Source organism: Lupinus angustifolius, chromosome LG16 (genome assembly GCF_001865875.1).
Source record: "Lupinus angustifolius cultivar Tanjil chromosome LG16, LupAngTanjil_v1.0, whole genome shotgun sequence".
Classification (NCBI taxonomy): Eukaryota; Viridiplantae; Streptophyta; class Magnoliopsida; order Fabales; family Fabaceae; genus Lupinus; species Lupinus angustifolius.
This window is the reverse complement of record NC_032024.1, coordinates 6,508,903-6,535,613: the sequence shown is the minus strand read 5'-3', so window position 1 is coordinate 6,535,613 and position 26,711 is coordinate 6,508,903. Positions and strand designations below refer to the sequence as shown.

Below are 26,711 nucleotides of genomic sequence, written 5' to 3'. Positions count from 1 at the left end.
AGAGAGTTGGGCCCGCCGGTGGAGGTACCTGAAAAGGTTCTCCGACGATCAAGTCAGTATATGAACTAGAGAGAGTGAGTGATAGGAAGAATAATATTAGAGAGTCAAGGAGTTGAGATTAAGATACTTCCTGTTGGTGGATATCCCTATTTATAGGAGGGAGAGTTGACATTGGGTTCTTGGCTGGTGGTGCGACGCGTGGCCGACCAAAGGTGTTGTCGGGAGTTGCTTTTCCCGTGTCAGGCGGTCTGTTAGGATCGTACACTGTGCCATTCTTGTCTTCTAGCCTGTGGTTGGTTTGGTACCCGTTCTGCAACCCGTCTGTCGTGCTGGCAGGTAGGTTGGTGGAGTACGGAAAGCATGCTGTCCCTTGGGTCAACTTTGGTGGTCCCAACAAGTGGGCCCACCTCGGCGACCAAACATATGACCTTTGGTTCGCCGGGTAGGAACAATACCTGTTTTGATGCTTAATCCGTCAGAAAAACAACTCATGTCAGTATCTGATCCTAGTCAGAGATTTGTTGTCTGAACTGAGTTTAATAACTATGATTTAAGTGATAGTTAATTGATAGGTCTTACTAATAATAATAATAAAAAAGAGATAATGAATGTTTTTAATAGAAGAAAGTGTAGAAACAAATATTAAATATTACTTAAAAAATATAAAATATTATTTAAAAAACATCAACAAAATTTGTAAAAATATGTTTTATCGTAAAGATAACATGTAACAGTATTATTTGTACTTATAGGTTGGAAACAAGACGAACTGAGTTGAACTAAAACTCAGCTCACTTGAGCTCAATAAGGAATTGCTTAGCTCGAAACCCAACTCGAGTTTGATATAAGTTATTTTTTTAGTTCAAATTTGACAAAATTAAAGTTCACGAACTGTTCGGTTCAACTTGAATTGATTCATTTGAACAACTCAAATATATATATAACATTATTTATATCATGAACCTAACGAATCGAACTGTATTCATATCAAGTTTACCTCGTTTGGTTCATAAACAAAATTTATCAAAATAAATAATGAGTGAACTTTGTTTACTTCATTCTGAGCCATACTTATTATAAGATTTATAAAGTAAGTTCTATATAATACACCTTAAAAAACCAGCACATCTAATAAATGTGGTTCAGACTGAGGCATGAACTTTGTGGTTTATCAAATAATTATTGAAGAAAAAATGAAGAATGACACATAATCAAATAAGTCAAGAAAAATGTTTATGACAAATCATCTTTCACATCTTAAATAAATGACAAGGGTGATGAGGCATGAACTTCAACAATTTCTACATCCTTGTGGCTTGTGCATCAAATGTGTAGTAGTTTAAAGTGCATAATGATATGGCCTTTAATTTATTGGTTATATTTTTTTTTCTCTGTAAAAAAACAAAAAGACAGAAGATTTTGCACATTCTCAGTTCAACATATTCAGTTCCATTCCACCACTCCTTATATTCCCTCCACCAAAAGACTACTCTTTTTCTTAAAAGTCTTGACTTCTGTTATTCTAAGGACACCTGTTACTCCTATTAATACAATCTTTAAGGGCTTTTATGCCATAATCTTAGGATGTTTATTCAAAACATTCTAAACAAAGAAGAGTCAAAACAACTAAAGAAATTAACATAGGTGTCTTATAATATCTTGTCACCTCCCCCTTATCCTCAAAGACTAATAATATAATACAAAAACAAGTTTCCCATTCCCAACTTCCCAATTATTGGGAAGGGTGCATGTGGTTGAGTTTTTATTATTGTTTGTGTTTAAATTCTTGAAGTAACTTAGCATTCCATAATCATTTTTCATCAAAATGAAGAGATTAACAAAAAGGTCCTTAACTGCAGAGATGGAACGTAATGTTAAGCAAATGTTAAAGTTGATTGAAGATGATGGAGATTCTTTTGCTAAAAAAGCTGAAATGTATTATCAAAAGAGACCAGAATTGATTTCTCTTGTTGAAGATTTCTATCGTGGTTATAAGTCTCTTGCTGAACGTTATGATCTTGTAACATCAGGAGAATGGTCAAAGAACATTCCCTCTGATATTCAATCACAAGCTTCAGGTATGTTATCATTTATAGTATATCTTATAATTCGGCCACTTTTGATGTTATCCTCTGGCATCAGGAAATACTTTATTCTCCAGTTTTTAATTCGGTTACTTTTGATGTTTTATGGATTCGTCCCGTTTCAGGTATTTCTGATTATAGTTGTGAGTCTTCTTCTATGTTGCATTGTGCTTCTCCAAGAAAGCTAGGTCGTCGCATATCCGGAGGCAATCGTGCCCCGGGGTTTGATTTCTTTCTTGGTTGGGGTGGAAATGGTTATGATGCAAACAACAAAGATGGAGGAGATTGTGGGTCCTCTACTTTGACAGATTCTGATGATGAATTTGATGATGCTTCATCCATTACTAGTTATTCTGGTTTATATGGGAGTGGTGGTGATCATGGCATGAATAAAAGGATAATGGATTTGGAAATTGAGTTGCGTGAAGTGAAAGAAAAGTTTTGCATGAATGATGAGGCACATGTTGAGGGTTCATCTAGAGGAACAAGGGTTGATAGTGTTGAAGATTTTCTTGCTAGAGTTAATGTATATGAACAAAAGTTGAAGATTGTGAATCAAAAGTTAAGACTTTCAGAAGAGGAAATCACTAAACTTAAGATTGAGCTTGATAAATATAGATCAATGGAATCACCAAAATTTGAGGTTGGTATTAATGAAGACTTGGGCCTCAAGTCATTGGAGTCTCAAGGAAAAATGGATAAGGAGATTGTTAAGTCACTTAAGGAAGAGTTAAGAATCACAAAAGAAAAACTTGATTCTTCAGAAATTCAAATTGCTTCATTGAAACTTGAGGTTGGTAAATCATCTGAAAGTATTCATTGGCAAGAAAAAGTTAACTTGGCACAAAGGGACATTGCTGCATGGAAAACAAAATTCCATTCTGAAAAAAGAGAGAAAACCAAAATTCAAGAAAGACTTGGAAGGTTGAAAACTAGCTTAATAGACAAAGATAATGAGATAAGAGATTTAAAAGTAGCTGCATCTAATAATGGAGAAAAAATATTTTTGGAAAAAGCAAAGTTGAAGTCTGAAATGTCTAAGTTATTGGGAAAACAAAGGCGTTTGGAAGAACATATTAGAGAATGGGAATGTCATGCCCAATCTTTGGAGGAAAAACTCAAGGTTGAAATTGAGGTGTTGAAGAAAGAGATTAAAGAAGGAAAGAACAATATAATGGGTCTTAATCAAAGCCTTGATGCTTTAAAATTAGAGAGAGATAATCTCTTTGAAGAAGTTGGTTCACTTAAGGAACATGTAATTTCAAGAGATAAAGAAATTGAACAACTTGACAAGTGTTTGAACCACTTAAACATGGAACATGTGCAACTAATTGGTGAAGTGGAAGAACTAAAGTCAAGAACAATGGAACTAGAGGAAGAGATTGAAAGGCAACAAGTTGAAATCATAGATGGAGCTGAAGAGAAACGTGAGGCCATAAGGCAACTATGTTTCTCACTTGAGCACTATAGAAATGGGTATAATGTCCTAAGGCAGGCACTCATAGGGCATAAGAAGTTTCCAGTTTTGGCAGCCAAAATATATGCATGAAGATTTCAAATTATGATTGTGGTCGTAATTGGAGTTGTATTAGTTTATCACAATCCCGAAAAGTTGTGACCGATACGACCACAATTAAATCGGTGTTTTATGATTTTCATTTCTCTTTATCTGAGATGTCTCATGAGAAAGTATTAGTTAGAAGTCATAACCATGGTTTTCATGGTTTGTTTGATACTTGGCTTGTTTACTTAATGTATATGCTAAGTGTCATTTGGTACAGATAGAAAGTTGTGTAGGGCCACCCTTTGTTAAGGAGAGTGCCCATAAATAGAAGAGACTGAAAATCTTGATAGGGTTGTGGACCATTAAAATAGAGATATTTGTATCCCTAATCTTGTATGATATAAATGAGAGTGCAACATGCATGTTGACTTGGAAGTTGGTTTTGGTTGTTGCAATGTATGTATAATTTCTTGGTGAATGGACTCCTCATTTTGAAGGGAGATCCTCTGTTCTATATTGTGTCTCCAATGATATCTCATACCAATTATAATGTATTATTTAATTAAATAAAAAAATTATAAATACAAAATTATGTTAGTTGATATAATTTGATTGGACATACACAGAAAGAGAGAGGATTTCTTGGGACAACTGATCTCACTTCCAGCATTTTCTTCCTTTCTCACTTTTCTTAAAAAAAGGGTCATAAAGGTTTGATGTAAATAAACATTCCCCCTATTTCACATGTACCTATCAGAACATAAATAGTTAGACTAATATTGTTAATTAGCATTTATTTTCTATATATAACTCTTACCTTTTCATTAATTATCATTAATTTTATTCAACTAATTATTCCCTTCACCACCATTTTCAATTATTTATTTTAGATTTAAATGAAAATATATTTGGAAACGTTACAAATCTGGCTTACCAACCAGTTTAAAGGGTAAACCAATCTTATTTAAGTGTTGGTATTGTTTTATAAGAACAAGAGAGTACAACTTTTGTCGGGTGATGTATGTCACTTCATATAACATGAGTTTTGATTGATCAAAAAAGTACATAATAATTAAATTTTTAACTTAAATGCATTTTTTTAACCAATCACAACATATAACACATGAAGTAATACATATTGTAAGATAGAAGATGCACTCCCCAAAGAACTCTTTAAAAAAACAAACCAACATTATCTAATTTCATGATAAATATAGTTATAAGTAATAGATAAATAAAAATATAGGGACAAATTAGGAAAATTAGCTTATATATATATGATTAAATTGAACTTCTTAAATAAGTAAATAATGCACCCTAAAATGACAAGTAACCATTCCACATATTTTGTTATTTAAGGTTAATACACACAAGTTGTTAGATCATTAAGGAATATTATACTTTAACTAAAAGATACCTAGAAAGAAGAAATAGTTGAATTAACAAAAAGATATAATAAATATAATCATGGAATGGTGACAAAATTGTAAAAGCTTAACCAAACCTTGAAATTATAAAAACAAAAGTTTTGAAACAAGAAAAAATCACAAAACTACAAAAAATAAAATAAAACGGATGGGGTATAAACAATCTTTTTTAACAAAATATTAGAGAACGAGAATAACAATGTTATATGTGCCATAATAACAATATTGTATAACAAATTTATACAACCTTTTAAGTATATAAAATCCTTTAATAATTAGAAAACACACACAACCTCTTTTAGATTTAGATGAGTAATTGAAGTAAATTATATGTAGAATTACAATATAAGGTTGATATTAAGCTTTGGTGGTGATTTAAGATGTTGAAAGGAAACATCTTTACTTATGACATATACTATATGAGAAGAGCTATGTACCAATACGGATAATTACAATATAATTAATATTTGACATCAACATCAAAATCAATATTTGAGATTTATATTTCAACCACTTGAAGTTAACAAAAGATGAAGCCTTCTTTAATGCAATATGTATAATCATAAAATTTGTTAATATATAATAGAAAATGTCACTCATCTCGTCCACTTATTATTTATATATTTTGTTCTTACAACTTGTTGATAATTCACTTTATATTGTTCCACTAAGTACACCTTGGTTCAGTCAAATAATGACTACCTTCCATTTTGACCTTGTGGTCCAATCCAAGGTGGCAAATTCAACGAGTACATAATGAACCAAACCCTACCATCCATTATGGGGCACACTCACCTTAAGAAGTACTCCATCCAAGTTAAACGAATCTAAAAGTTGAATACAATTTAATTAAAATAATCTTAGTATATTGAAATAAAAAGAAATATAGAATTATACGTAGAGAGGGATAAGCAATAAATAATGATTTAATTAAAAAGTAAAATACAAATGTATTAAGTTTTTAAAACATTAAAGAGACGTTACGGAAGATAAAAACAACCAAGATATCAAAAAATGAGTTTAAAATCTATACATTAATAGTGTAAAGTTTTGTACATTATCAACACATCATCCATCATTGATTTATATTACTTTTGTTTGAGAGTCAATGATAGTTAACAAATCAATGGTGGATGATTTGATGAAAGTATGAAAAATACGTTACCGTCAGTGTATAAATCTTAAATCCATCAAAAAAAATTTGGAACTGTATAACTCTTTTATAAATTTATTATGAGAAAAATATATATAATAACAATTTAAATTTTTTATATAGTATTACTATATCATTCAATTCTCATTTTCAGTCATTATTTGACTCAATAAATACAAAACTCATCATTTATTATTTGTATTATTTATTAAAGAGTAAACAATAATTAAAAATAAATAATGTATAATAGATTTACAATGTATAAATCTCTTACTATATATCAATAATGTAAACGTGCATTACGTACTTTCGAGTATAATCCGGAATATACATTAAATGTTACTTGTCACCAAAGTATTGACTAGTGACGTGCAATGGTTGATTTCAACCAATGGTAACAAACCCTGCACATGATATTTCAGCTAAAGTGACATACAATACCTAAAAGTAGTATTGTTAATATTGTATCGATCATCAAACTGATATAACGGTTTAACTAGTGGTTCACTAATTAAACCGTATACTAGTAAAATTAGATATAAAATATAATATATTATTATTAATGTTGAAAAACCAATAAAAAATTAATATTTTTTCAATTTCATTAAAAAAATAATTTTAAATAAAAACTGGCTGATATGACCGGTACAGTTCAATTGAAAACCAGCCGGTATGACCAGTTTTGGTCGATTTTAACTGATATAATTACATGACTGGTATAACTACTGTACTATACCAGTATTAAGACCAGTTCACTGATTAAACCGGCCAGCACAAACCAATTTTTATAATACTGCCAAAAAGTAACCAAGAAATTTAAGATCAATTTTTTTTGTAATAGATGGAAAATATATAAAATTTATAGATAGAAATTTATCCGATGATAGATGAAATAAAAGATGGACAATATATAATGTTTAGATTTTGACAACATGAGAACAGAGGAAAAATAAAATAGACAAATAGAATTTAAACGGTTTTTTCACTTTCTCCTTTAAGCTGTGTTTTTATTTTATTTTATGTTGAGATGTCCCTTTATCACAAATAAGAGAAATTAACAAAATCTGAGGTATTAATGTTATGAGTGTAATATTTATACACTGACAGTGTAAAGAATTATACATAGTTATACTTATCCACCCTTCATTTGGATTGCATTTTTTAAAAAGTCAATCATAATTAAAAATGAATGGTGAATAATACACTAACAATGTAAAAAAAAACTCTCACACAGTAAGTAGTGTATACATCTTTTTCTTTAATGCCATTTTCTTTCTTCACAAACAACTTCTTATTGCCACATAATATATTTAAGCAATAAATATATTAATTCATCATATGAACTCACTCGAAGGAGCTAGTTAATTATGAGTTATAAGTGAGTGGCAACTGAAAATGAACACATTTTTATTATTATTTAAAGTCCCACATAAAACCCCACTTACCTACCCCAATTAACTCAATTTATTTATTATTTAAATTCCCCCACCAACCCCGCTTACCTACCCCAACAATACACCATCCACACGCACCTTTCTTCTTTTTCCTACCTATCAAACTTGACTACCTCCAAGTTAACGCCGTCAACTATTTTACCTTCCCCATCACTTTTTATTATATTTGTTGAGAATTTCCAATTTAATAACATAACATTAACATAATAGTATCGAGTCAAACTCCTCTCCCATTTTAACAATAAATAAGGGAGTACATGTGTCATTACATATGTTATTTTATAGTATTTTTGTCTTCAATTTAGATGAGTCTAAGTTTTAAAATGAAACTTTAACAATATTTATTTATGAGAAAATATATACATTAACAATGTATGAGTTTTATGTATTGTCATTACATTATTTACTATTAATATTTAATTGTCGTTGACTTTTAAAAAAAATGTAATTCAAATAAATGGTGAAAGATGGGTACATGTGCATAAATCTTTACACCGATAGTATATAAATTTTATACTCTTTATTTACAGCACAAGAAAGAAGGGGGTGAGATCTTCTGGATAGTCCAGTACTAGAATGTGAGGCCTAGAATAATTTGGTAACTTAAAAAAAATTAACTCAAAACTATTTAAAATTCATATCATTGAATAATTTTAAATGTCACATGTCACAATCTCTTCTGCTATTATGAAAGAAGACCCTCCACCAAAACCCAACCACACCTATAAAACCTTCACCCTCATCTCTTCGGAAACAACACTTCTCGAAAATCCCCATCTTGCCAATTATTGTTCATAATTAGAAACTAATTATAATATTACTTGCAATGGATCTCCTCATGTTGGAGAAGACTCTCATTGCTTTATTTATAACTATCGTGACTGCAATCGTGACCGCAAAGTTCCGTGGGAAGCGTTTAAAACTCCCACCGAGCCCATTGCCAGTTCCTATTTTTGGGAACTGGCTCCAAGTTGGCGATGACCTTAACCACCGCAACCTCACCGACCTCGCGAAGAAATTCGGCGACATCTTCCTCCTCCGTATGGGTCAGCGCAACCTCGTCGTAGTATCCTCCCCGGAACTCGCCAAAGAGGTTCTCCACACACAGGGCGTGGAGTTCGGCTCTCGAACCCGCAACGTCGTCTTCGACATCTTCACCGGAAAAGGACAAGACATGGTGTTCACGGTGTACGGAGAGCATTGGCGTAAAATGCGGAGGATTATGACGGTGCCGTTTTTCACCAACAAGGTGGTTCAGCAGTACCGGTTCGGGTGGGAGGATGAGGCGGCGCGTGTGGTTGACGACGTGAGGAAGAGCGGTGAAGCTGTAACAACAGGGATTGTGTTGAGGAAAAGGTTGCAACTAATGATGTACAATAACATGTATAGGATCATGTTTGATAAAAGGTTCGAGAACATGGAGGATCCTTTGTTTCAGAAGCTTAGGACTTTGAATGGTGAAAGAAGCCGTTTGGCTCAGAGTTTTGAGTACAATTATGGTGATTTTATACCTATCTTGAGACCCTTCTTAAGAGGGTACTTGAAAATTTGTAAGGAGGTTAAGGACACGAGGTTTCAGATTTTCAAGGACTATTTCGTTGAAGAAAGAAAGTAAGTGCTTTATACTTGATTATAAGTAATTATTTATACCCATAATATCTCATATCAATGTTCAATGATGTAGTGTTCGTGTATAATTTTTTATGTAGATAATGCGTAGATATTAGACTTTTATTGTTATTATTTGTATCCATGAGATTAATGTGATGTGTTTTTTGGGAAATGTAGGAAGCTTGAGAGTACAAAGAGAACTGAGAATGAAGGATTGAAATGTGCCATTGATCACATTCTGGATGCCCAGAAAAAAGGAGAGATCAATGAAGACAACGTTCTTTACATTGTTGAGAATATTAACGTTGCTGGTAATTCTTAACTATGTTTTCTTTTATTATTGTTTATCTATTATTAATATACTCTGTTTCTTCCGTTGTAAAGGAACATATTGGCATTCATTCATAATGTGATCACATGAGGGATTAGATGATGACCACCTCAATTAATTTGTTGGTGTGCACTAAAACTTAAAACTATTAATTTAGAAATGATTTTCTTAACAATAATGACTAACAACAAATCAAACCTTTTAACCCACTATTAAAAAAATAAACTTTATGCAAAGATACCTATAAAGATCGGCCAAAAATTAAAAGCTGAAGCAGGGGAAAGATAGGGTAGTTTTAACAGTGATTCCTAATTTCAACTTCAATTAGTTTATAAGCTTTGTTAGTGTTATAAACTGCGATTTGCAGTCATGATTTCGGTTAGTCGTCATTGTGATGTGGATCATGGCCGTTGTCAGTAGCAGATCTTGGTGCAATGTTTAGGAGGGGCAATAATATTTAATTAAGATTAATTTAGTAAAAAAACGTAAAGAAATATAATTAAGTTTCGAAATATCATGTTAATTCTAAATAACAATAATTAATAATTGAAGACATTAAAGAAAAATGTGTACTTATTTAAAGTGATGATATTCGTTCTTTTAAATATATCAATCTATCGATTATTGAATTATGAGTAAAATTTTAAGCTATTTTCTTTTCAATATAAATAATCATGTTGTCTACATGATTTTATTTGGTTGTCTTTGTTATGAAAATGATGTATGTGTAGCAGCTAAACATAAAAGGTAAGATAAAACGAATAACTCGATCATATAAATAATATGCTTTCATATTTCCTGTATTGTCAAAGTTACACTTAATTCATAGATGATTGAGAGTTTTTTAGACAAGAATGACCAATAACATCAATGATAAAATATTGACATTGACATCATCTTAAGTCAATATTCTCTTATTCATTGAAATCTATAGAATATAATTTTTGCACAAAAATATATATACTATCAATATTAAATAATTTATAAAATTTGACAGGATCCTAGGACTTTTGATGTCAAGTTTGACAAATACAATATATGATTCTGGTAATCTATTTCATAAGAGTAAAATAATTATGAATATATTATTATAAACAATATCAATATCTATATATGTAAAAGAATTTGATCAATTATCTATGATTTTAAAAAGACCACACAAATTATACAAAGTATATATGTTTTTTAAAAAAAAAGTAAAAACTATAATTAAAATTTGAAAATAAAAATCCCGGGGGGCAGTTGCCCCCACCTGCCCTCACTAACATCCGCCACCGGCCGTTGTGGTATGTATTATTTTCTAATTAAAAACATATTTTGAATTCGTTTGATGTGGCCCAAATACACCCCGATACAATTGCACTGCAGCACGATGCGGTCACACTGTGAGTACGGTGTGATGCAGTTGCAATGGTAATCACAATCATAATATTGTGGCTGCGGACGTGATGAGGTCTGTAATTATGAAGTTCTAAATCCAACCAAAAAAATCATTTATCTTAATTTTAGAAATCATTTTTTTCATGAGCTAGTCTTTGGGTTAGGTTCTATTGTATTAATAATGATGGAATGACAGTTTTCTAATGTACAATATGTTTATTTTGGAGCAGCAATTGAGACAACACTATGGTCAATTGAATGGGGCATTGCTGAACTTGTGAACAACCAAGAGATCCAACAAAAAGTTCGTAACGAAATTGACTCAGTTCTAGGACCAGGACACCAAGTAACTGAGCCAGATACCCACAAGCTCCCATACCTACAGGCAGTGATCAAAGAAACACTTCGTCTTAGAATGGCAATTCCACTCCTTGTGCCACACATGAACCTTCACGACGCGAAGCTTGGCCGATACGACATTCCTGCTGAAAGTAAGATCTTGGTTAATGCATGGTGGCTTGCAAACAACCCTGCACATTGGAAAAACCCAGAGGAGTTTAGGCCTGAGAGGTTTTTGGAGGAAGAGTCTAAAGTTGAGGCCAATGGGAATGACTTTAGGTACCTTCCATTTGGTGTTGGGAGAAGAAGTTGCCCTGGGATTATTCTTGCATTGCCTATACTTGGCATTACTTTAGGACGTTTGGTCCAAAATTTTGAGCTTTTGCCACCCCCTGGAGAGGACAAGCTTGATACTACTGAGAAAGGAGGACAGTTTAGTTTGCACATACTGAATCATTCTACTATTGTTGCTAAACCAAGATCATTTTAGTCTTCATATTATTGTTATTATTCCACTTATTCTTTTAGTGCCTTATTGTATTTTATCAACACTAGACTATGTGGAAATGGGAATGTTAAAATATCAATTTGGCTTGCATATGGGGGCATTACCAGATCTGTCATCTGTGCATATCTGATTGTAATTTCTGAACTTGAAATCATGGTTTTGAGAATTATTTTTAATAAATGTCTGACTTGTTTATTTTTTTTGTATTTCCAAGGGTATCCTTTACCTTTTAAATAAGAAACTAATCTTTTTCGGGGTACATATTTGCCTCTCCCAACAAGTATCTATTTTATATGTCTTATTAATTAGCTACAATTTTACAAAATAAGAAACTAAAATCACGGTAGCTATAAAAAAATGATAAATATTTTATAATCTTATTGTTATGAGCGTAATATCTATATATTATTCGTGTAAATATTTATACATAGTCAATACAGTATTCACTATTAATTTGTATTATTTGTATTTAAAAGTCAACAATAATCAAATATAAATGATAGATGATGTAGTAGTATAAAAATTTATTACACTTCAGCTCTGTAATCTTTTTCTATATTGTTATTAGAGGAAGACATGTTCTTATGTGGTCTTTCAATATTTATTTCATTTGATCCAAAGTTTTATGCCATATCCTATAGCGCTCTATCACCTTACAACATGCTTTTCAAACATATTTGTTGTGCAATGACTCATATCTCTAGATAACAGCAATACAAGTTATGGGCTTGGGCTGATGTAAAGGGGTTGGGGTAGAGGGCTATATATATTGATGTTATGTAAACCTAATGTAACAAGGAGAAGAATAGTAAAACACTAATCCTTATTCTCTAATAATATATAGTGGTAGCCGCTCAACGCTCCCGGGGACGTAGGCACAATTGGCCGAACCTCGTTACCAAATCTCTTGTGTTATTCTCTTGTCTTTATACTCTTTACTATTTGATTGTTCGCTTGTTCCCAACAATATTCAACCTTGCCATGCCAACTCAATATGTCAATTAAACAGAAGGATGCTAGCAATCAGAACCAATATCAGTAATTGACACTTTTATGGTGCAAGGATTTATATAATTAGAGCCATTAAGGTTTATGTTTTGTAGCTTAACAATCAATTAAGTTGGCTCTAGGCACTACCACCAATTAAATGTTAATTGGTCCAGTTTTTATATATTGTTGGTGGTATACTGGTATTATAGGGTCAATGTGCATTACAAGAAGATTACACCATAATAATATTAGATTCAAGATTAAAAGTTAGATATAATTGGTTGAGATTTGATTAGAATGATGTATCAAAGAAATATATGCAAATATTATCTATCGTTTACATGTGGTGGTAAAATGTGTATGGTGTTTTGTTTTAGTAGAATCATTAAGATGATCCACATATTTGTATATGTGACGTAAGAATAACAATATATGAGTTTAAGACCTAATTTTAAAAATAACAGCCTAATGCTACCTTGAACATTCTTATGAGTTTGAAGTGTTTTGGTGTAAAATAACATTGATTATGACTTTATCTTTATATTAGTTCCATGGTACTATAAAGACAAAAGCATATATATTGTTTCATTGTGTATGATTGATTGAAAAAATACATTTAAGTTAAAATTAATAATTAAATATTTTTTTGACCAATCATAAGTAATGATACATGAAATGATATACTCTTTGAGACAGAAGATGTCCACCGACCCACAAATAAAAAAGATCATCTTAGGCTATGTCCACCCAGTTTTTGTTTTGCACTAGTTATGAACTTTTGTAGGGGTAAAGGAACAAAAAGCACAAGAAAGATTTAGTATTTAGTAAGGAAACATTTCCATTCACTTTATTACATCATATTCATAAACACATTAAAAAAGACACTCATAGTCATAGCACACTTTATTAATGTTTCATAATAGAGTTTGCTTTCCAAATTATGCATTCCACATAATTCTCTACTCAAATCCATGTCTCTGTTTATATTCCAAAGCAAACTCATAAATCTTGTGAGGATGAGGAAGTGACTTAGCCACACTCTCTTTTTCAATGCACCTCTTGGCCCAAGCCACAAGTTTAGGACACTCTGCCTCTATGCTAAGATTCCCAAAGGTCTCATATGTGTAAAACCAACTAGTAAAGGGAACAAGAGCAACATCAAAATACCCAAAGTTTTCACCACCAAAATATGGATTATCTCCAAGCACTTCTTCCAACTTCTTTAAGCACTCTATAAATTGCTTCTTCCCTAGTTCTTGTTCTTCACCCTTCACTGTCCATACCCTTTTCCCAATGCTGTATACCTATACAATATCATGTTTATATATATTTGGCTCATGTCCTTAACAACATGTACTAAGTAGCAATAGAGAAATTCTTAGTTACACAAAATATTTTTGTTAATGGTATATTTGCAAGTGATTTTTGAAGAGGAATAAGGGAAATAGAAAACTTTGGAGTTATCTCACAAATGTATTTCACAACTCTTAAGCCTTTTATTTTCATTCATTTCTATCTAAAACTCAATTCAAAAACAAATTCTAAAGTAAAAAATGAGAGTTTTAAATTATGATCACGATGATGATGGTAAGGACTCCCAAAACCGTAATATTACGCTCCAAAGACCATAACATTGTGCAACCTCAATCTCATTGCATCTTTATAAAAAAATCTAGGCTTCAATAATTTTATCATAATCTTCATAACTTTATATATCAAATATAGTAATTTAGAGTTTAATATATATGTATTGACAGTATAATATTTTTTTATACAATCTATATATCATCCGTAATTAATTAATGATTATTAATTCTTAAATAAAGTTAGCTCATATAAATAGTAAATGATGTATTGAAAATGTAAAAAATATTTTTAAGTGGTTGGAGTTGGGCACAATAAATCATGCTCTGAGTAAGAATTGTTACATGAGATGTGTAAACTTACATTTTTGTCAATGAAATCACCCCAAAACCTAGCTTGTGATCGCTTGTAAGGGTCAGAAGGCAGCAGAGAATATTTGTGGTTCCAAATGTCATCAATGTACTCAACAATGTTTAGTGATTCACTTATGGATTTTCCATTATGAATCAAAACTGGGATCATTTTGTGAACTGGGTTCATCTCTAAAAGCAAAGAACTTTTAGCTTGAAAATCTTCTTGTTTGCACTCATATGAGACTCCTTTCTCTGCCAAAGCGATCTTCACCCTCATTCCATAAGAACTTGGCCAAAAATCCAACAAAACTACATTGTTCTCTGCCATTTGCCTAGGAAAAAAGTACTTAGATTTCTTGAGTTAATCTTTATTTGAGATTGATATTGTTTTGATGGTTTATATCTTTATGGGTTTAGGGTATTTATACTTGTGCATTACTAGTTTGTGTAAAAATGACACCTTGGAGATTTACCAAAGATTGGTCCATCTTGTTCACCAAGTTACATTCTTCTTTTAGATTTTGTCGCTGAGTCATCAGGCTGCGCCTCTCTTGCATGAATGGATAGCTTAAATTTGGAAAAGTCAACTTTTTTTTATGAGAATAAAAGTATGCTTGTTATTCTATTATCCATTATTTATGTTTAATTATTATCGATTTTTAAAAAAATAATACAAATAAATTGTAGATAATATAATGAGTATGTATAAATATTAAAACCGATAGCACATACATATAATCCTCCTTTTTATATATAATTGTTTTAAAAAATATAAGTGCTTCATAATTATCTTCAAAATAGAGCATTATTTTTGTTACACTCCTTCCCCTTCTTTAAACTCCGAAACATATTTTTTTTATGAGTAAATTACATTGACACTCCCTGAATTTTAGTAAAATTATACAAATCACCCTCACTTTTCTACACCTACACAAACATCCCCTAGTTTTTATACTTTCATTACACTGACCACCTTTGCATAAGAAATAAGTGTAATCTTTTAAACAAAAAATGTGATAAATGCAATCAAGTTAAACAAAACATGATATATTGCGTAGACAAGTCTAAATAATATACAAATCAATGTATCTTTATTATTTTTTGTTACAAAATGCATCAACAATTCTAAAGAAATATTGTTTAAATCGCTCTTATAATATAGTGTAACGAACCAAAAATAATAAAGAAATATTGACTCATATATTATTTGGACGTGTCTCCACAATATATCATGTTTTGTTTAACTTAATTACATTTATGACATTTTATATTTAAAAAGATTACACTTATTTTTTATGCAGGGGTGGTCAATGTAATGAAAGTTTAAAAACTAAGGGAGGTTTGTGCAGGTGTAGAAAAAATGAGAGGTAAGTTATGTAATTTCACTAAAACTCATGATGTATCAGTGTAATTTACTCTTTTTTATAGAGAAATCTCTAATCAACAATAAAACAAGATTCATATTTATGAGATTCCTTGGTTGAGGGCCGAAGAAGCATCACTTAATCATTATTAAACTAACATCTCAAACTTGATAGCTTGATAAATTATTATATGATTGTTTTATTTGTATAATTAAGAATATTACTTCACCTATAATAAAGAATCTCTTTCACTCTAGTAAGCACATGATGTATTGTATAAAAAGAAAAAGAGCACATGATATATCATTATTTGCTTTAGAGGAAACACCCAAATGTGAAAGTAACAAAGCATTTGGCATATTTTGATAGAAATCAAATTTGACACGGTTGTAGTAGCAAGAAGACAGATATGATTGAGTGATTGACTCATAGTAGAAGACAGATATGATTGAGTGATTGACTCATAGTAGAATGACATGAGAATCTTAGTTACTTTAATGGTCAAAGGATTTTGCCATCATGCCACTCGCCCGTTCACACTTAGCTGCTCTTCACTAACCTTGGAATTTAGAAATGTATCAAAATTAAGGGTATACTAGAGAAGATTTTTTAATGCTAACAATTTAATAAACTTATGCTTTTTCTTATTCTCAACATCAACATCCATTTAATATAATTTTTTATTAAATTTTCTAACAATTTCCTCCTGTTATCTTTAACTTTTTTATAACAGAAAGCTACTATCATATATCTTACTACTATATATTCCTGTTAATCCTTTTACCTACAGATGACATATGTTATAAAAAGATATTTTATTTATTAATGATTGGTTTACAAAAAATATATATCACTTTCTTGTAGATATAAGAATTAGTAGAAGAATGCAAATATGTAAAATATTAATGATTGAATTAGTAGATAACGTGTTTTGGTGATAATGTATAAAACGTCTACATTATAAATTGTCACTTTGTCAGACCATGTACTTTCTTCTAATATTTTCTGTCTCTAAGGACTAAGGTTTATGATTCACCCATGATAAGATACTTAAAATTTAAGTAATATTGCTTCATCCGTAGTAACTTACAACGGATACACACATACAAATTTCTGAACGGACACCGACTTCAGTCTCTTCCCGCGGTTTCAGTTGAGCATTTCCGTTTTCGCTGAAGCACCTCTTCACTACTCTCCCATACCATTATTCAGATTTCGATTCGTCATTTCAGGTATTCTTCACTTTCTACGTTTTTTCAATTTGTCTCTCACATCGATGTTTCTCTAGGATTCGAATTTTAATGTTTGTTCAATCAAATCTCGTAAATCGTAATGAGGTTTTGAACATTGCTATTTTGCTCAGTTTCAGTTCGTGTGAGGTTTTTGTTCATATTACGCACGATGTTGCAATGGATGGGAGGATCGAGGAGGAAAGTCACAGCCGTGAGTTTGAATTTGAATTCAGTTTTCTTCTTAATTCTCAGGAATTTGAAATTTGAATAAATTTAGGTTAGTATAAGCATGCTGCAATGTACTTCAATCCAAAGGAGATATCGTGAAAAATTAGGTAAAAGATACATAAATTTGAAGTTTATTTGAAGAATTACTGGTAGAAGCTTAGTTTTGCTTGCATAAAGTAATGTCAAGTAATGAACACATGCTTCCATTGATTCAGAAGATAGCATATTCTGGAAATTGATTAAATTTTTGTGGTAATCAGGGTTTTAAATCGTGACCACTACGATGTAATATGTCAATGTTTTGCGTCGAAATGCATTTGTAATTGTCCAAAACATCAAAGTTTCTGAAACCGTTATTTAAGACCTTGGTGCTAATCATCATATTTTCTGAAAAAAAGAAGACATGTAAAATATTATCCACTTTTGGCACAATTTCAAAATATTATTTTCATCAATCCTGATTTTCTGACATTTTCATGCTTCTGTTCTATATTTAGAAGGGGGCTTAAAAATTAGGACATTTTGGTTCTACTAAATATTAGAACAAAACAGAATCTGCTCTGTTATGTTCAGGCTGCAAGCTGAATGCTACCTTCTTTAGCTTGACATGGCAATTCAAATTTCAAAACCAAGATGCTGAAATTATGTTGCTTGTTGTTTGTTTTGATATCTAATCATTGTATTTGGTGCATGATATTACTTTGGGCTGAGATGGGAATTTTCAGTCAAGGATGTCTACGCAGAAAAGGTAAAAATATTGATTTACTGCTGTGACTATTGAATCATATTCTTTTCACAGTTTTTCGTTTTCTAGTAAAGCTATCCAAACAATGGTTACATCCTGGAGTTGTAATTAACGCCATATTTCCACCAGGCAAAAGCAATACTTTGAACAAAGGAAGCGTCAAGAGCAGAATCTGCACATGATGGGGTCAGATAATTGTTCTGACAGACCAGACATAAGTGGACAAAATCCCAAAGAACACCGGTCTCTGGACATTCTTAATTTGTTAAACTTATCAACAAATGCTAAGAAATGCAATTCTTCCTGCCTAAAGGGTTAGCTCTTATATTCTTTCTGCGTAGCTGTTTTAGTGCTCTGGTTTCTGTACAGTCTTGAAAAGTATATTTTGTGTAAGTTTAAAAATATACTACCTCTTGGAAACAACCTATTCTCATATGAGGGTATGGCTGGTACATTTACCCTCCATAGACCCTACTAAATGGGAGTTTGATATGTTGGGCTGCTTTTTTTATATATAAAATGTACTACCTCCATCCCAAAAAAATTGTATTTTTTTAATAGTTTTCTTTGTATTTTTTGACAATCTTTTTGGGACAGAGGGAGTACTATTTTTGTATTGATCAGTGAAGTAGTTTTCCAATCTTGTCATGTTTGAATTATTCACGAAAGTTGGACTATAAGAAAGAAGCTGATGGAGGGTTATAGTTGACTCTCCAGTCCCTTTGCATTAAACATTTAACCAAGCCTATTCCACATCTTCTCAGTTTGTTTGAGAAAGTCTCTTCATGAGCTTTTTGAGCAAAAATACTAGGCTGCTAGGGTAAAGTATAGATCATCTCTATTCCTTAGTTGTATTCCGCACTGAATTTTAATCTTTCCCATTTTTTATGGTTTAGAGGTTTCCTGATTAGCTAATATGCCCATAATAGTAAAACTGGCTGCTAAGTTTTGCGAATAAGTTACAACAACAATCTAGCCTTAATCTAATTAGGTGGGATCAACTAATTTCTTTTTTAACTTTTTGTGCCAATAAGTTATTATGCTAAAAAAAATCATATTCTGATAGATGTCTTTGAGGGCAGTCATGTGGAATTTAGGGAAAATGATTTATTAGGATTTAGGATTCCTTGCAAACTGTGTAGGTATGCTGCTTCTTGTTTCTTTCGTTTTGACAGCTTTAGGTTTCTGTTCTATTTCTTTTCTTGCACATGTTCTGTTTACTAAAATTACCAGTTTCTCCCTGTATTACTCTTACAATAATAAAAGGGAGAGATGATGGAGAAATCAAAGTTTCTGCTATGCCGGGTGGAATCTCATCAAATCAACAAACAATGTTTGCCAACATGGATACTACTGTAGATTCTTGCCGATTAGAAGAAACAAGTATGTGTTCTGTTACATTTGGCCAATTGTATAAGTGTCAAGTCTGACTGGTTTCTAGAAAATGCAATGGAACTGAGATAAGTAATATATAATGAATAATGAATGTATGCTGAAGCAGGAGCACCTTCATGCTGCAAGCTTGAAGCATCACCAAAAAAGTGAGTGAATACTTACTTTACCTGCTACTGTGATTGAGCCTTCTACTTTATTACTTCACTGAGTAAGAATAGGACATATATCCTAAAGCGATTGAATGAGGTTAGGAGAATGACTGTGATCACTAGTTGCTTACTGCTACTTGTATACATTATTTCACATAACTGCTACTTGTCTCTTCTTTATTCCCTTGCAACAACCATGTTTGTTTCACTCAACATGCAGTTATTTCTCATTGTTATAATATAAAAGGCATGTAGTCCATTCAAAGTATTGATATTTTTATTCCCTGACAGGGTTTTTGTAAGTGCTCCTGGTAACCAGAATACTGCTTTTAGTGGACCACCAAGCCATGGGAAGAAAGTAACTGATCAATGTAAGTAGCATATTAAAGATATTCAGCAAATGTATCTTGAAATTATGTTTGTTGCATAATAAAGATTTAGATTATCTCTTGTTATTTTTTGGTTTTGAGGCCACAACACAGAATTTTTTTAATATTTATTTTTATTGTCATAAAACTACTCATCATCATCCTCCAAAATTTTCTTCCTCACCTATTTATTTGTCCTTTTTCTTAGACTTGCAATTATCCGTATTTGATTTGCTTTATGATGATGAGCCTAATGCCACTGTGGAAAAGCGTCCAACCTGTGAAGATCATGTTTCTTTCTCACTTGAAGGTATATATCTTGCTTTTAAGTCATGTTGGCTCTCCTCATGTTTGCATCATTTGTCGGGTTTGTGTGATTAGTGCTCTATCTATGGTCATCAATAATGTCTATGGATATTTCCCTTTTATATTTGATGGACAGAAGCTGATTGAAACTTGTCTCTTTAATTGTGTGGATAATTTATAATAATGGAAGCTAAAGGATTGATGATAATGGCTAAAGCTGTGATGTTCAAATTTTAGCAATGAAACCAAAAAGTCTTAATGGAAGTTCCTTTCTCAGGAACTTGATATCTTCAAATTCCATGTTCATCTTTCATAGCTGAAGTTAATTTGCGGTTTTCAAAGTTCATGACTTTCTTTTCTTCTATGTTCTCACACGTGTTGTTTCTCAGATGATTGCATGATATACTTTTATATTTAGATAATCAGGAACTATGTATTTACCACTGTTAATCTAATTCTCTGTTACACTGTCATTTTGTGATATAACATTAACTAAATTCTTCCAGGTTTGGGTAAAGTGGGAACAGAGACACCAGTTCATTCACCCGAACAACATGCCAGGTAACTAAATTGATGCTTTTTAGGATAGCTTGCTCCCTTCTTTCCGTATTTCTGTAACATCATTTTATCATCCTTAATCATATTTGAAGTATTCCAGTTTGTTATTAGTGCATCTATTGTCTATGGCATGACTTTTAGGTTGAATAACTCAACTCATTAAAAAAGTGAAAACTTGCTTCAATTCACAGTATCACCAAGTTGTCACATTGTTGAAAACTTTGGCTGATAAACAAGCATGCCTGTAACATTTGTTATAGTATATGTGATCTGCATCTAATGATGATCCCCATTTTAACTGTTCAGTAAGTTTTTTCTTGAACAAATGCTACAAAAATAGATTTCTGTTGCTTCCAGTGGCATGTATGTAATAAAACCTCCAGTGGTTGGTTTCAATGCTGTTCGAGTGAAGGATGGGGTTCTCTTGTGTGTTTTCAGTATGGTTTTCAACTCTTTTTTGTCTGTTGCAATTCGCAGCATCAAGTCTCTCATTATTGCCATATCTCTTGGTTTTACTTGTAGCGTTCTTTTTCATGATTTAAAATACGTAAAATTATCTTATAAGTTTTATACCATTGCAACTATGGGATATATTAACTTTAGCGAGTCTTCTTTTCAACAAATATTCCTTTAATTACTTGTGGAAGGTTTCCCTTGCGATGCCGATTATCATCCCTTTAGTTTCATAAAGGTAGTCTTTATCAGTCATGAAAAACAACACCCACTACCACTGGGAAACTCTTGTATAAAATTGAAATTCTGTGAGGTTAAAAATATTGAAACGAACAACATAACCTCCCCCTTTGTCCTTCACTACAATTAGGGTTTTGTAGCATTCTTGACATTTATTGGCAGTTAGAATTGACAGATAGAATCTTTTTGAACATGTTCTGGAATTTGTGGTTTGCAGAATTCCATATAGCAACTCTTTGTTGCTGAAGAATGGAAGGAAATCAAAATTAAAGAACCTTAACCATGTGCTGGATGACATTGAACTTGAAATGGTAAGGAAAATATCAAAAAAATATTTCTACACTTTTTTTGGGACTAATCCTATCTGTATCTTCAGAAACTATATGTCAGTTGTTTGTGCCATGCTTAAAATGAATGAATCTTCTATGCTTGGTTTTGTACTTAAAGAATTTACAACATTTCTTTTATTAACTTGCTTTCAACAATCATTATCTGAAGTAATTTATTGTGTCTCCCATGATATAATACTACATGATTGATAACTATTGGCTTGCGGGATACTATTAAATAATGTATGCAGTTGTGTTTGTAATCTTATTAGAGGGCACTGATACTGGCTGAGTCAAATGTTAGTCCATAATCTTTGGTATATGAAATGCATGAAAATTATTAATACATATTAGAGAATCAGCTTAGGCAAAGCCAAATTTGTATCTATAAGCAGATGTGGATTGACATATTGAGTAATTACTTGGCTATGGTATTTTGATTATAGAAGTAATCATTATTATTATATGGAAAAGGATCTTTATCCCCTTAAAGAATATATTGCTGACTTGGTAATGACTTGTAATGGTAATATGATGAAAGACATTATCATGCATTATTGACCACTGTACTAGTAGGACCCGATACCTTTTTATTTTTTCATTCTTTGCGGCTTCTAATTTCTTGATTATCTATATCTCATATGAGCCTCTTGTTTCTCTAATCGGTACACTAGCAGTAGTTTGCACTTTGCATTGCATTCCACCTTTTTAATTCAAACTCAGTGTCTTGTTTTGATTAACTATATTAATATTATGCAATATGATGGCTATACTTGTAGGATTCAACAATGCGAGATATTAAGGTTTCACCTATCAGTTCTTCAAACTTACCATTTAACAAAGTAAACCAAAGTTTCACAAATGCTGGGGACTGCAAGCATTATTATGACGATGCCGACAAAAATGTATCTTCCATCAATGAAGAATTCTTCTTCGAGAATGAATATAGAAATGAAGACACATGGAATGGTAATCTATAGTTAGCTCTTTTCCATATTGTATGTGTTACATCTTATTGCATTTTAGTTATCACCTTATTTAACATGTTACAAAATACTTATGCATTTGCTGCTTTGCATATTTAACTTCATTTGAATTACTAGGATTGTGGTAACTATTTTGCTATGCCACGGTCATATGAAATGTAATAATGACTCCCCTCAAAAGATAAAAAGAAAAGTAGTAGTGACAGAAGAAGAAAACATCGACCAAAGAAAGGAAAACATGAAAAGGAAGAAAATATGTGATATGCATAATTATTAGATCTTGTTAAGCTGTCGGAAATGACCTAATTTGATAGATTGGATCATTTGTGTATTTTAGCAGAGGAGATTGAACTATTGTGTCACTTGCTTAATGGATATTGGATTCCTTCAAATGTGGAACTCAAATAATTGTATGTATAAGTTTAATTTCATGGGTCAACGGTTCAATGAAAACCTGCCCGAGTCACCCGCATCCGTATAGGTTTTGACCATCCTAATCTGATAGAAGAATAGAGCTGGCCTCACAGCTCATGGTCACACAATTAGTGCTTCTAATAAATGTCATGGCCATATTCTTTGTGGACATTTGGAAAGCATTTAACCCTCTACCTTTCTCTGTAATATAGCTAGTTCTTGCTTCCTTGATGAGAAATTTGACAATGAAGACAGATATGATACCTCATGGAAGAAGACTTTTCAATTAGGTTCAAGATCTCCTGAACCATTGAAAGGTGGGACCTACAAAATGGATAATTATGCTTTTCAAGACCTTCCAAATAAATGGTACTTTTTATTTGAGTATACTTTCCCCCTTTGTCCATAACGACATATTTTACTTAGAGGTGATTATGTATGAATTGCCATGTAGGTCCTCAGCAACAGCAATGCAAGAAATCAACATGAGTGGTATTGCTTGCTTCCTTAGACCATGATAATAGAATCTTCCTATCTTAGTTCATTGTATTCAAAAGCATTCTTGGAACTCCAATGGAATTGACAAGATTCATAATTCTTTAATTTAATGTCTACCTTCTCTAGTTAGTTCTATACTGTGAGTTTCTGTACAATCTATACCTCTGTTATGCCAGGCACACAAAAACTTTGGATGGAATTGCTTGGTCATTTTGGCACTTCTTTCAAACTTATATGGTCCTTATCTCTTATTTTCTCCAGAATGATGCTATGCCTGCAATTGTTGGTTAGACTTGTATGGAGCTACAGTAATTCACATTTGTGACTAGAAATAGAACATTATTTAGACAGCATTACTCTTTTCATAACAGGGTTGCTGAATTCCCCCGCCAGTGCTTATTCTATACTTGATTGCTAGTGATGTTCACGTCTTACCTATGGCCAAGCTACAATTTTTAACTTCTCATAAATGCATTGGTAGACTCTCTTCAATGTTATTCACCCATTCATTGATGTGATGTAATGAACATATATTACGAATGATTTCATTGATTTGTTAGTCCATAACATAACAACATAAGTAATTTTTCATTTCATTCTGATGTTCACTTCTATGCTCCTTTTCCTTATCTTCAGAGCCACGGGCTTCATTCTTCGAAGACCAACTAGAGAATGATTTTGATTTCTATGCTGCTAGTAGGGCAAGGTATGTGTACTATTCCTAGAAGCCTAATCTTGTCATTAGCAGTTTCTTAAGCTATTGTGTGGTTGTAGATGTTCTAGGTTGGATGGGAATCTCAATTCTCAAAATTTATTTCCAGAGTATGTAAGGGATAATTCAAGCTTGCCAAGGTAAAATCAGAACAATCCTGGTTTTCAAGGTGATTTAAATTGTTTCTTTATATTGCACGTTGTGTTTGACTCTTATGTACTTTCTTTTCAGCGAAGAATCAAGCTCATCCACTGCCGGTAATATATCATCTCATCTCTCTCCCCCTCCCTTCACACAGGCTTGCTCGCTCAGAAAAATTATGTTATGATTAATAGTATTATTTGATAAATAAAGCCTTGATATCCATTTTTGTTGTCATAACTAATATCTACATTTTATGTCAGTGAGGAGTGAGTTCAACAAATATTCATCATCAAGAACAGGTACAGGAGAGAACAGAAGAAAGCATAGAAATGCTTTTGAAAGCCCAGGAAATATGTGGAATAGTACGGAAGAAAAATGCAGAGGTATGTCAACTCCATCAAAGCGAAAGTCATCTCATCACTCAAACTCTATTCTCCAGGAAGAGTTTGGTGCACATAACAGTTGGCAGTTTGACGAAAGATATGCTTCAGTTGATATAAGAACTGTCGCCACTTCATTCTGTCAAGACTTGGAGGAAAATTTTGCAGTCCGCTCCAACAACAGACCTGAAGATCCTTTTAGCACCTTTACTACCCCTGAATCACATAACAAAGCCACCCCCGAGTTTCATAACAAAGCCACCCCCGAGTTTCATAACAAGGCTCCTTCCTTTGGCGGCTTTAGAGATATTGCACCTCTTGCAGATTCACCTCCTTATAGTTTTACTGCTGAAAAGGTTCCATTGGCTTCTTCAACCTCATTCCTAAATGTCGGGTTATGGCCAACTAGCCCAAGTTTGTCAACAGAATTTCAGTTCAAAGGGAAGCCTCAAGATGCTGCTGGTTTTCACCGTGAGACTTCATCTACGGATATATCAGCACAGGGAAGTTTTAGCAAAGGTGGCCAAAAATTGAAAATGCAAAAAGACAGATGCAAAAATCTTGAGGAAGTAGAAGATATTTTCATGGGAGATAATGAATTTTCCTCAGAGAAGCAAGTGGCAGGAGATGCTTCAACCTCCTACAATCAAACACTAGAATCGGAAGCCACAGAGGACACAAATCCAGAGACAACACCTTGTCTTGTAACAGCTGATTCTCCTGGCCACGTGGAAGAGATGTCACTGTCACCGAAGAAACCTCGCAAACATGAAAACCAAGTAGATAAAAGAAAGTATGTCCATTCTTAATTCCTATACTTTTTTTTGTCTCTTGGATTGGTGGCTATGGCCAATATTCTCATAATACCTATATTTTATGAGGAGTTATCTAAGGGAGCTGAAAATTTCACCCAGGAGCAATTGCGAGGCTGAAACTCCTCTTAAATGTAAAATTAGAAAGGAAGGTATGCAATTCATTGGCTTTATCCATCTAATATCCCTAGTAATTCTTTTCGATTGTTTCGGAATTACGAATCATTTCATTTTCCTTATACTGTGAATCTACTTGCTACTATATCTTTATACAGAAATGAAAAAATGGCAGCCTGAAGGAAGAAACACTGTGAGTGGAAAACATAATAACAAACACGGTAGTTTGTCAGGTCAGGTGATGTTTGCGAGCTGCGTTTTTCAGCTTCTATGTGTTCAGAAGGTGTTCAGAACATAATGAAGGTAAGCATGTACAACATCAAGAAGGAATAACTCCTTCCTTGGACATGTTAGCAGTACAATTTCTCATCGTACATAACTAAAGGGCAGTAAAAGATGTTTTTTCCTCTGGGTTGTTGAAACAAATAATTTGCTTGGCTAAGTTTTGAAATTCTACATGTTTGGTTTGTTTGTCTACTTACATGTCACTATGATTAAATTCTTGTAGCACATATGCTGCATTGATATCACAAATCAAACCACATCATAATTTTGATCACTTA

The 26,711-nt window shown here is 32.4% G+C and overlaps 4 protein-coding genes across 6 annotated transcripts; 3 read left to right on the top strand and 1 right to left on the bottom strand.

Annotated features, from left to right (window-relative positions):
* Nucleotides 1,708–4,063, top strand: LOC109329171 (protein NETWORKED 4A-like). Its single transcript, XM_019562845.1, has 2 exons — nt 1,708–2,078; nt 2,210–4,063. Exons 1-2 carry the CDS (start codon nt 1,826–1,828, stop codon nt 3,631–3,633), a joined length of 1,677 nt encoding a protein of 558 aa, XP_019418390.1. The 5' UTR covers nt 1,708–1,825; the 3' UTR covers nt 3,634–4,063.
* Nucleotides 8,380–11,881, top strand: LOC109330369 (trans-cinnamate 4-monooxygenase-like). The gene is made up of 3 exons (XM_019564545.1): nt 8,380–9,233; nt 9,411–9,544; nt 11,175–11,881. Exons 1-3 carry the CDS (start codon nt 8,449–8,451, stop codon nt 11,771–11,773), a joined length of 1,518 nt encoding a protein of 505 aa, XP_019420090.1. The 5' UTR covers nt 8,380–8,448; the 3' UTR covers nt 11,774–11,881.
* Nucleotides 13,595–15,201, bottom strand: LOC109329084 (probable glutathione S-transferase parA). Its single transcript, XM_019562750.1, has 2 exons — nt 14,729–15,201; nt 13,595–14,085 (listed from the first exon to the last, which is right to left on the bottom strand). The coding sequence occupies exons 1-2, from the start codon at nt 15,044–15,046 to the stop codon at nt 13,741–13,743; spliced, it is 663 nt and encodes a 220-aa protein (XP_019418295.1). The 5' UTR covers nt 15,047–15,201; the 3' UTR covers nt 13,595–13,740.
* LOC109329909 lies at nt 17,077–26,697 on the top strand. Of its 3 annotated transcripts, none has more exons than XM_019563804.1 (19): nt 17,077–17,314; nt 17,469–17,525; nt 18,268–18,290; nt 18,417–18,601; nt 19,554–19,670; nt 19,789–19,828; nt 20,123–20,202; nt 20,408–20,509; nt 21,012–21,066; nt 21,974–22,067; nt 22,865–23,054; nt 23,698–23,854; nt 23,940–23,977; nt 24,620–24,689; nt 24,758–24,835; nt 24,927–24,952; nt 25,100–26,012; nt 26,104–26,183; nt 26,307–26,697. In XM_019563804.1, exons 2-19 carry the CDS (start codon nt 17,484–17,486, stop codon nt 26,444–26,446), a joined length of 2,430 nt encoding a protein of 809 aa, XP_019419349.1. In that variant the 5' UTR covers nt 17,077–17,314; nt 17,469–17,483; the 3' UTR covers nt 26,447–26,697. The 3 variants fall into 3 exon arrangements, with proteins under 3 accessions (XP_019419349.1, XP_019419350.1, XP_019419348.1); XM_019563805.1 differs by having other exon boundaries at nt 17,452–17,525; nt 26,134–26,183; XM_019563803.1 differs by having other exon boundaries at nt 17,446–17,525.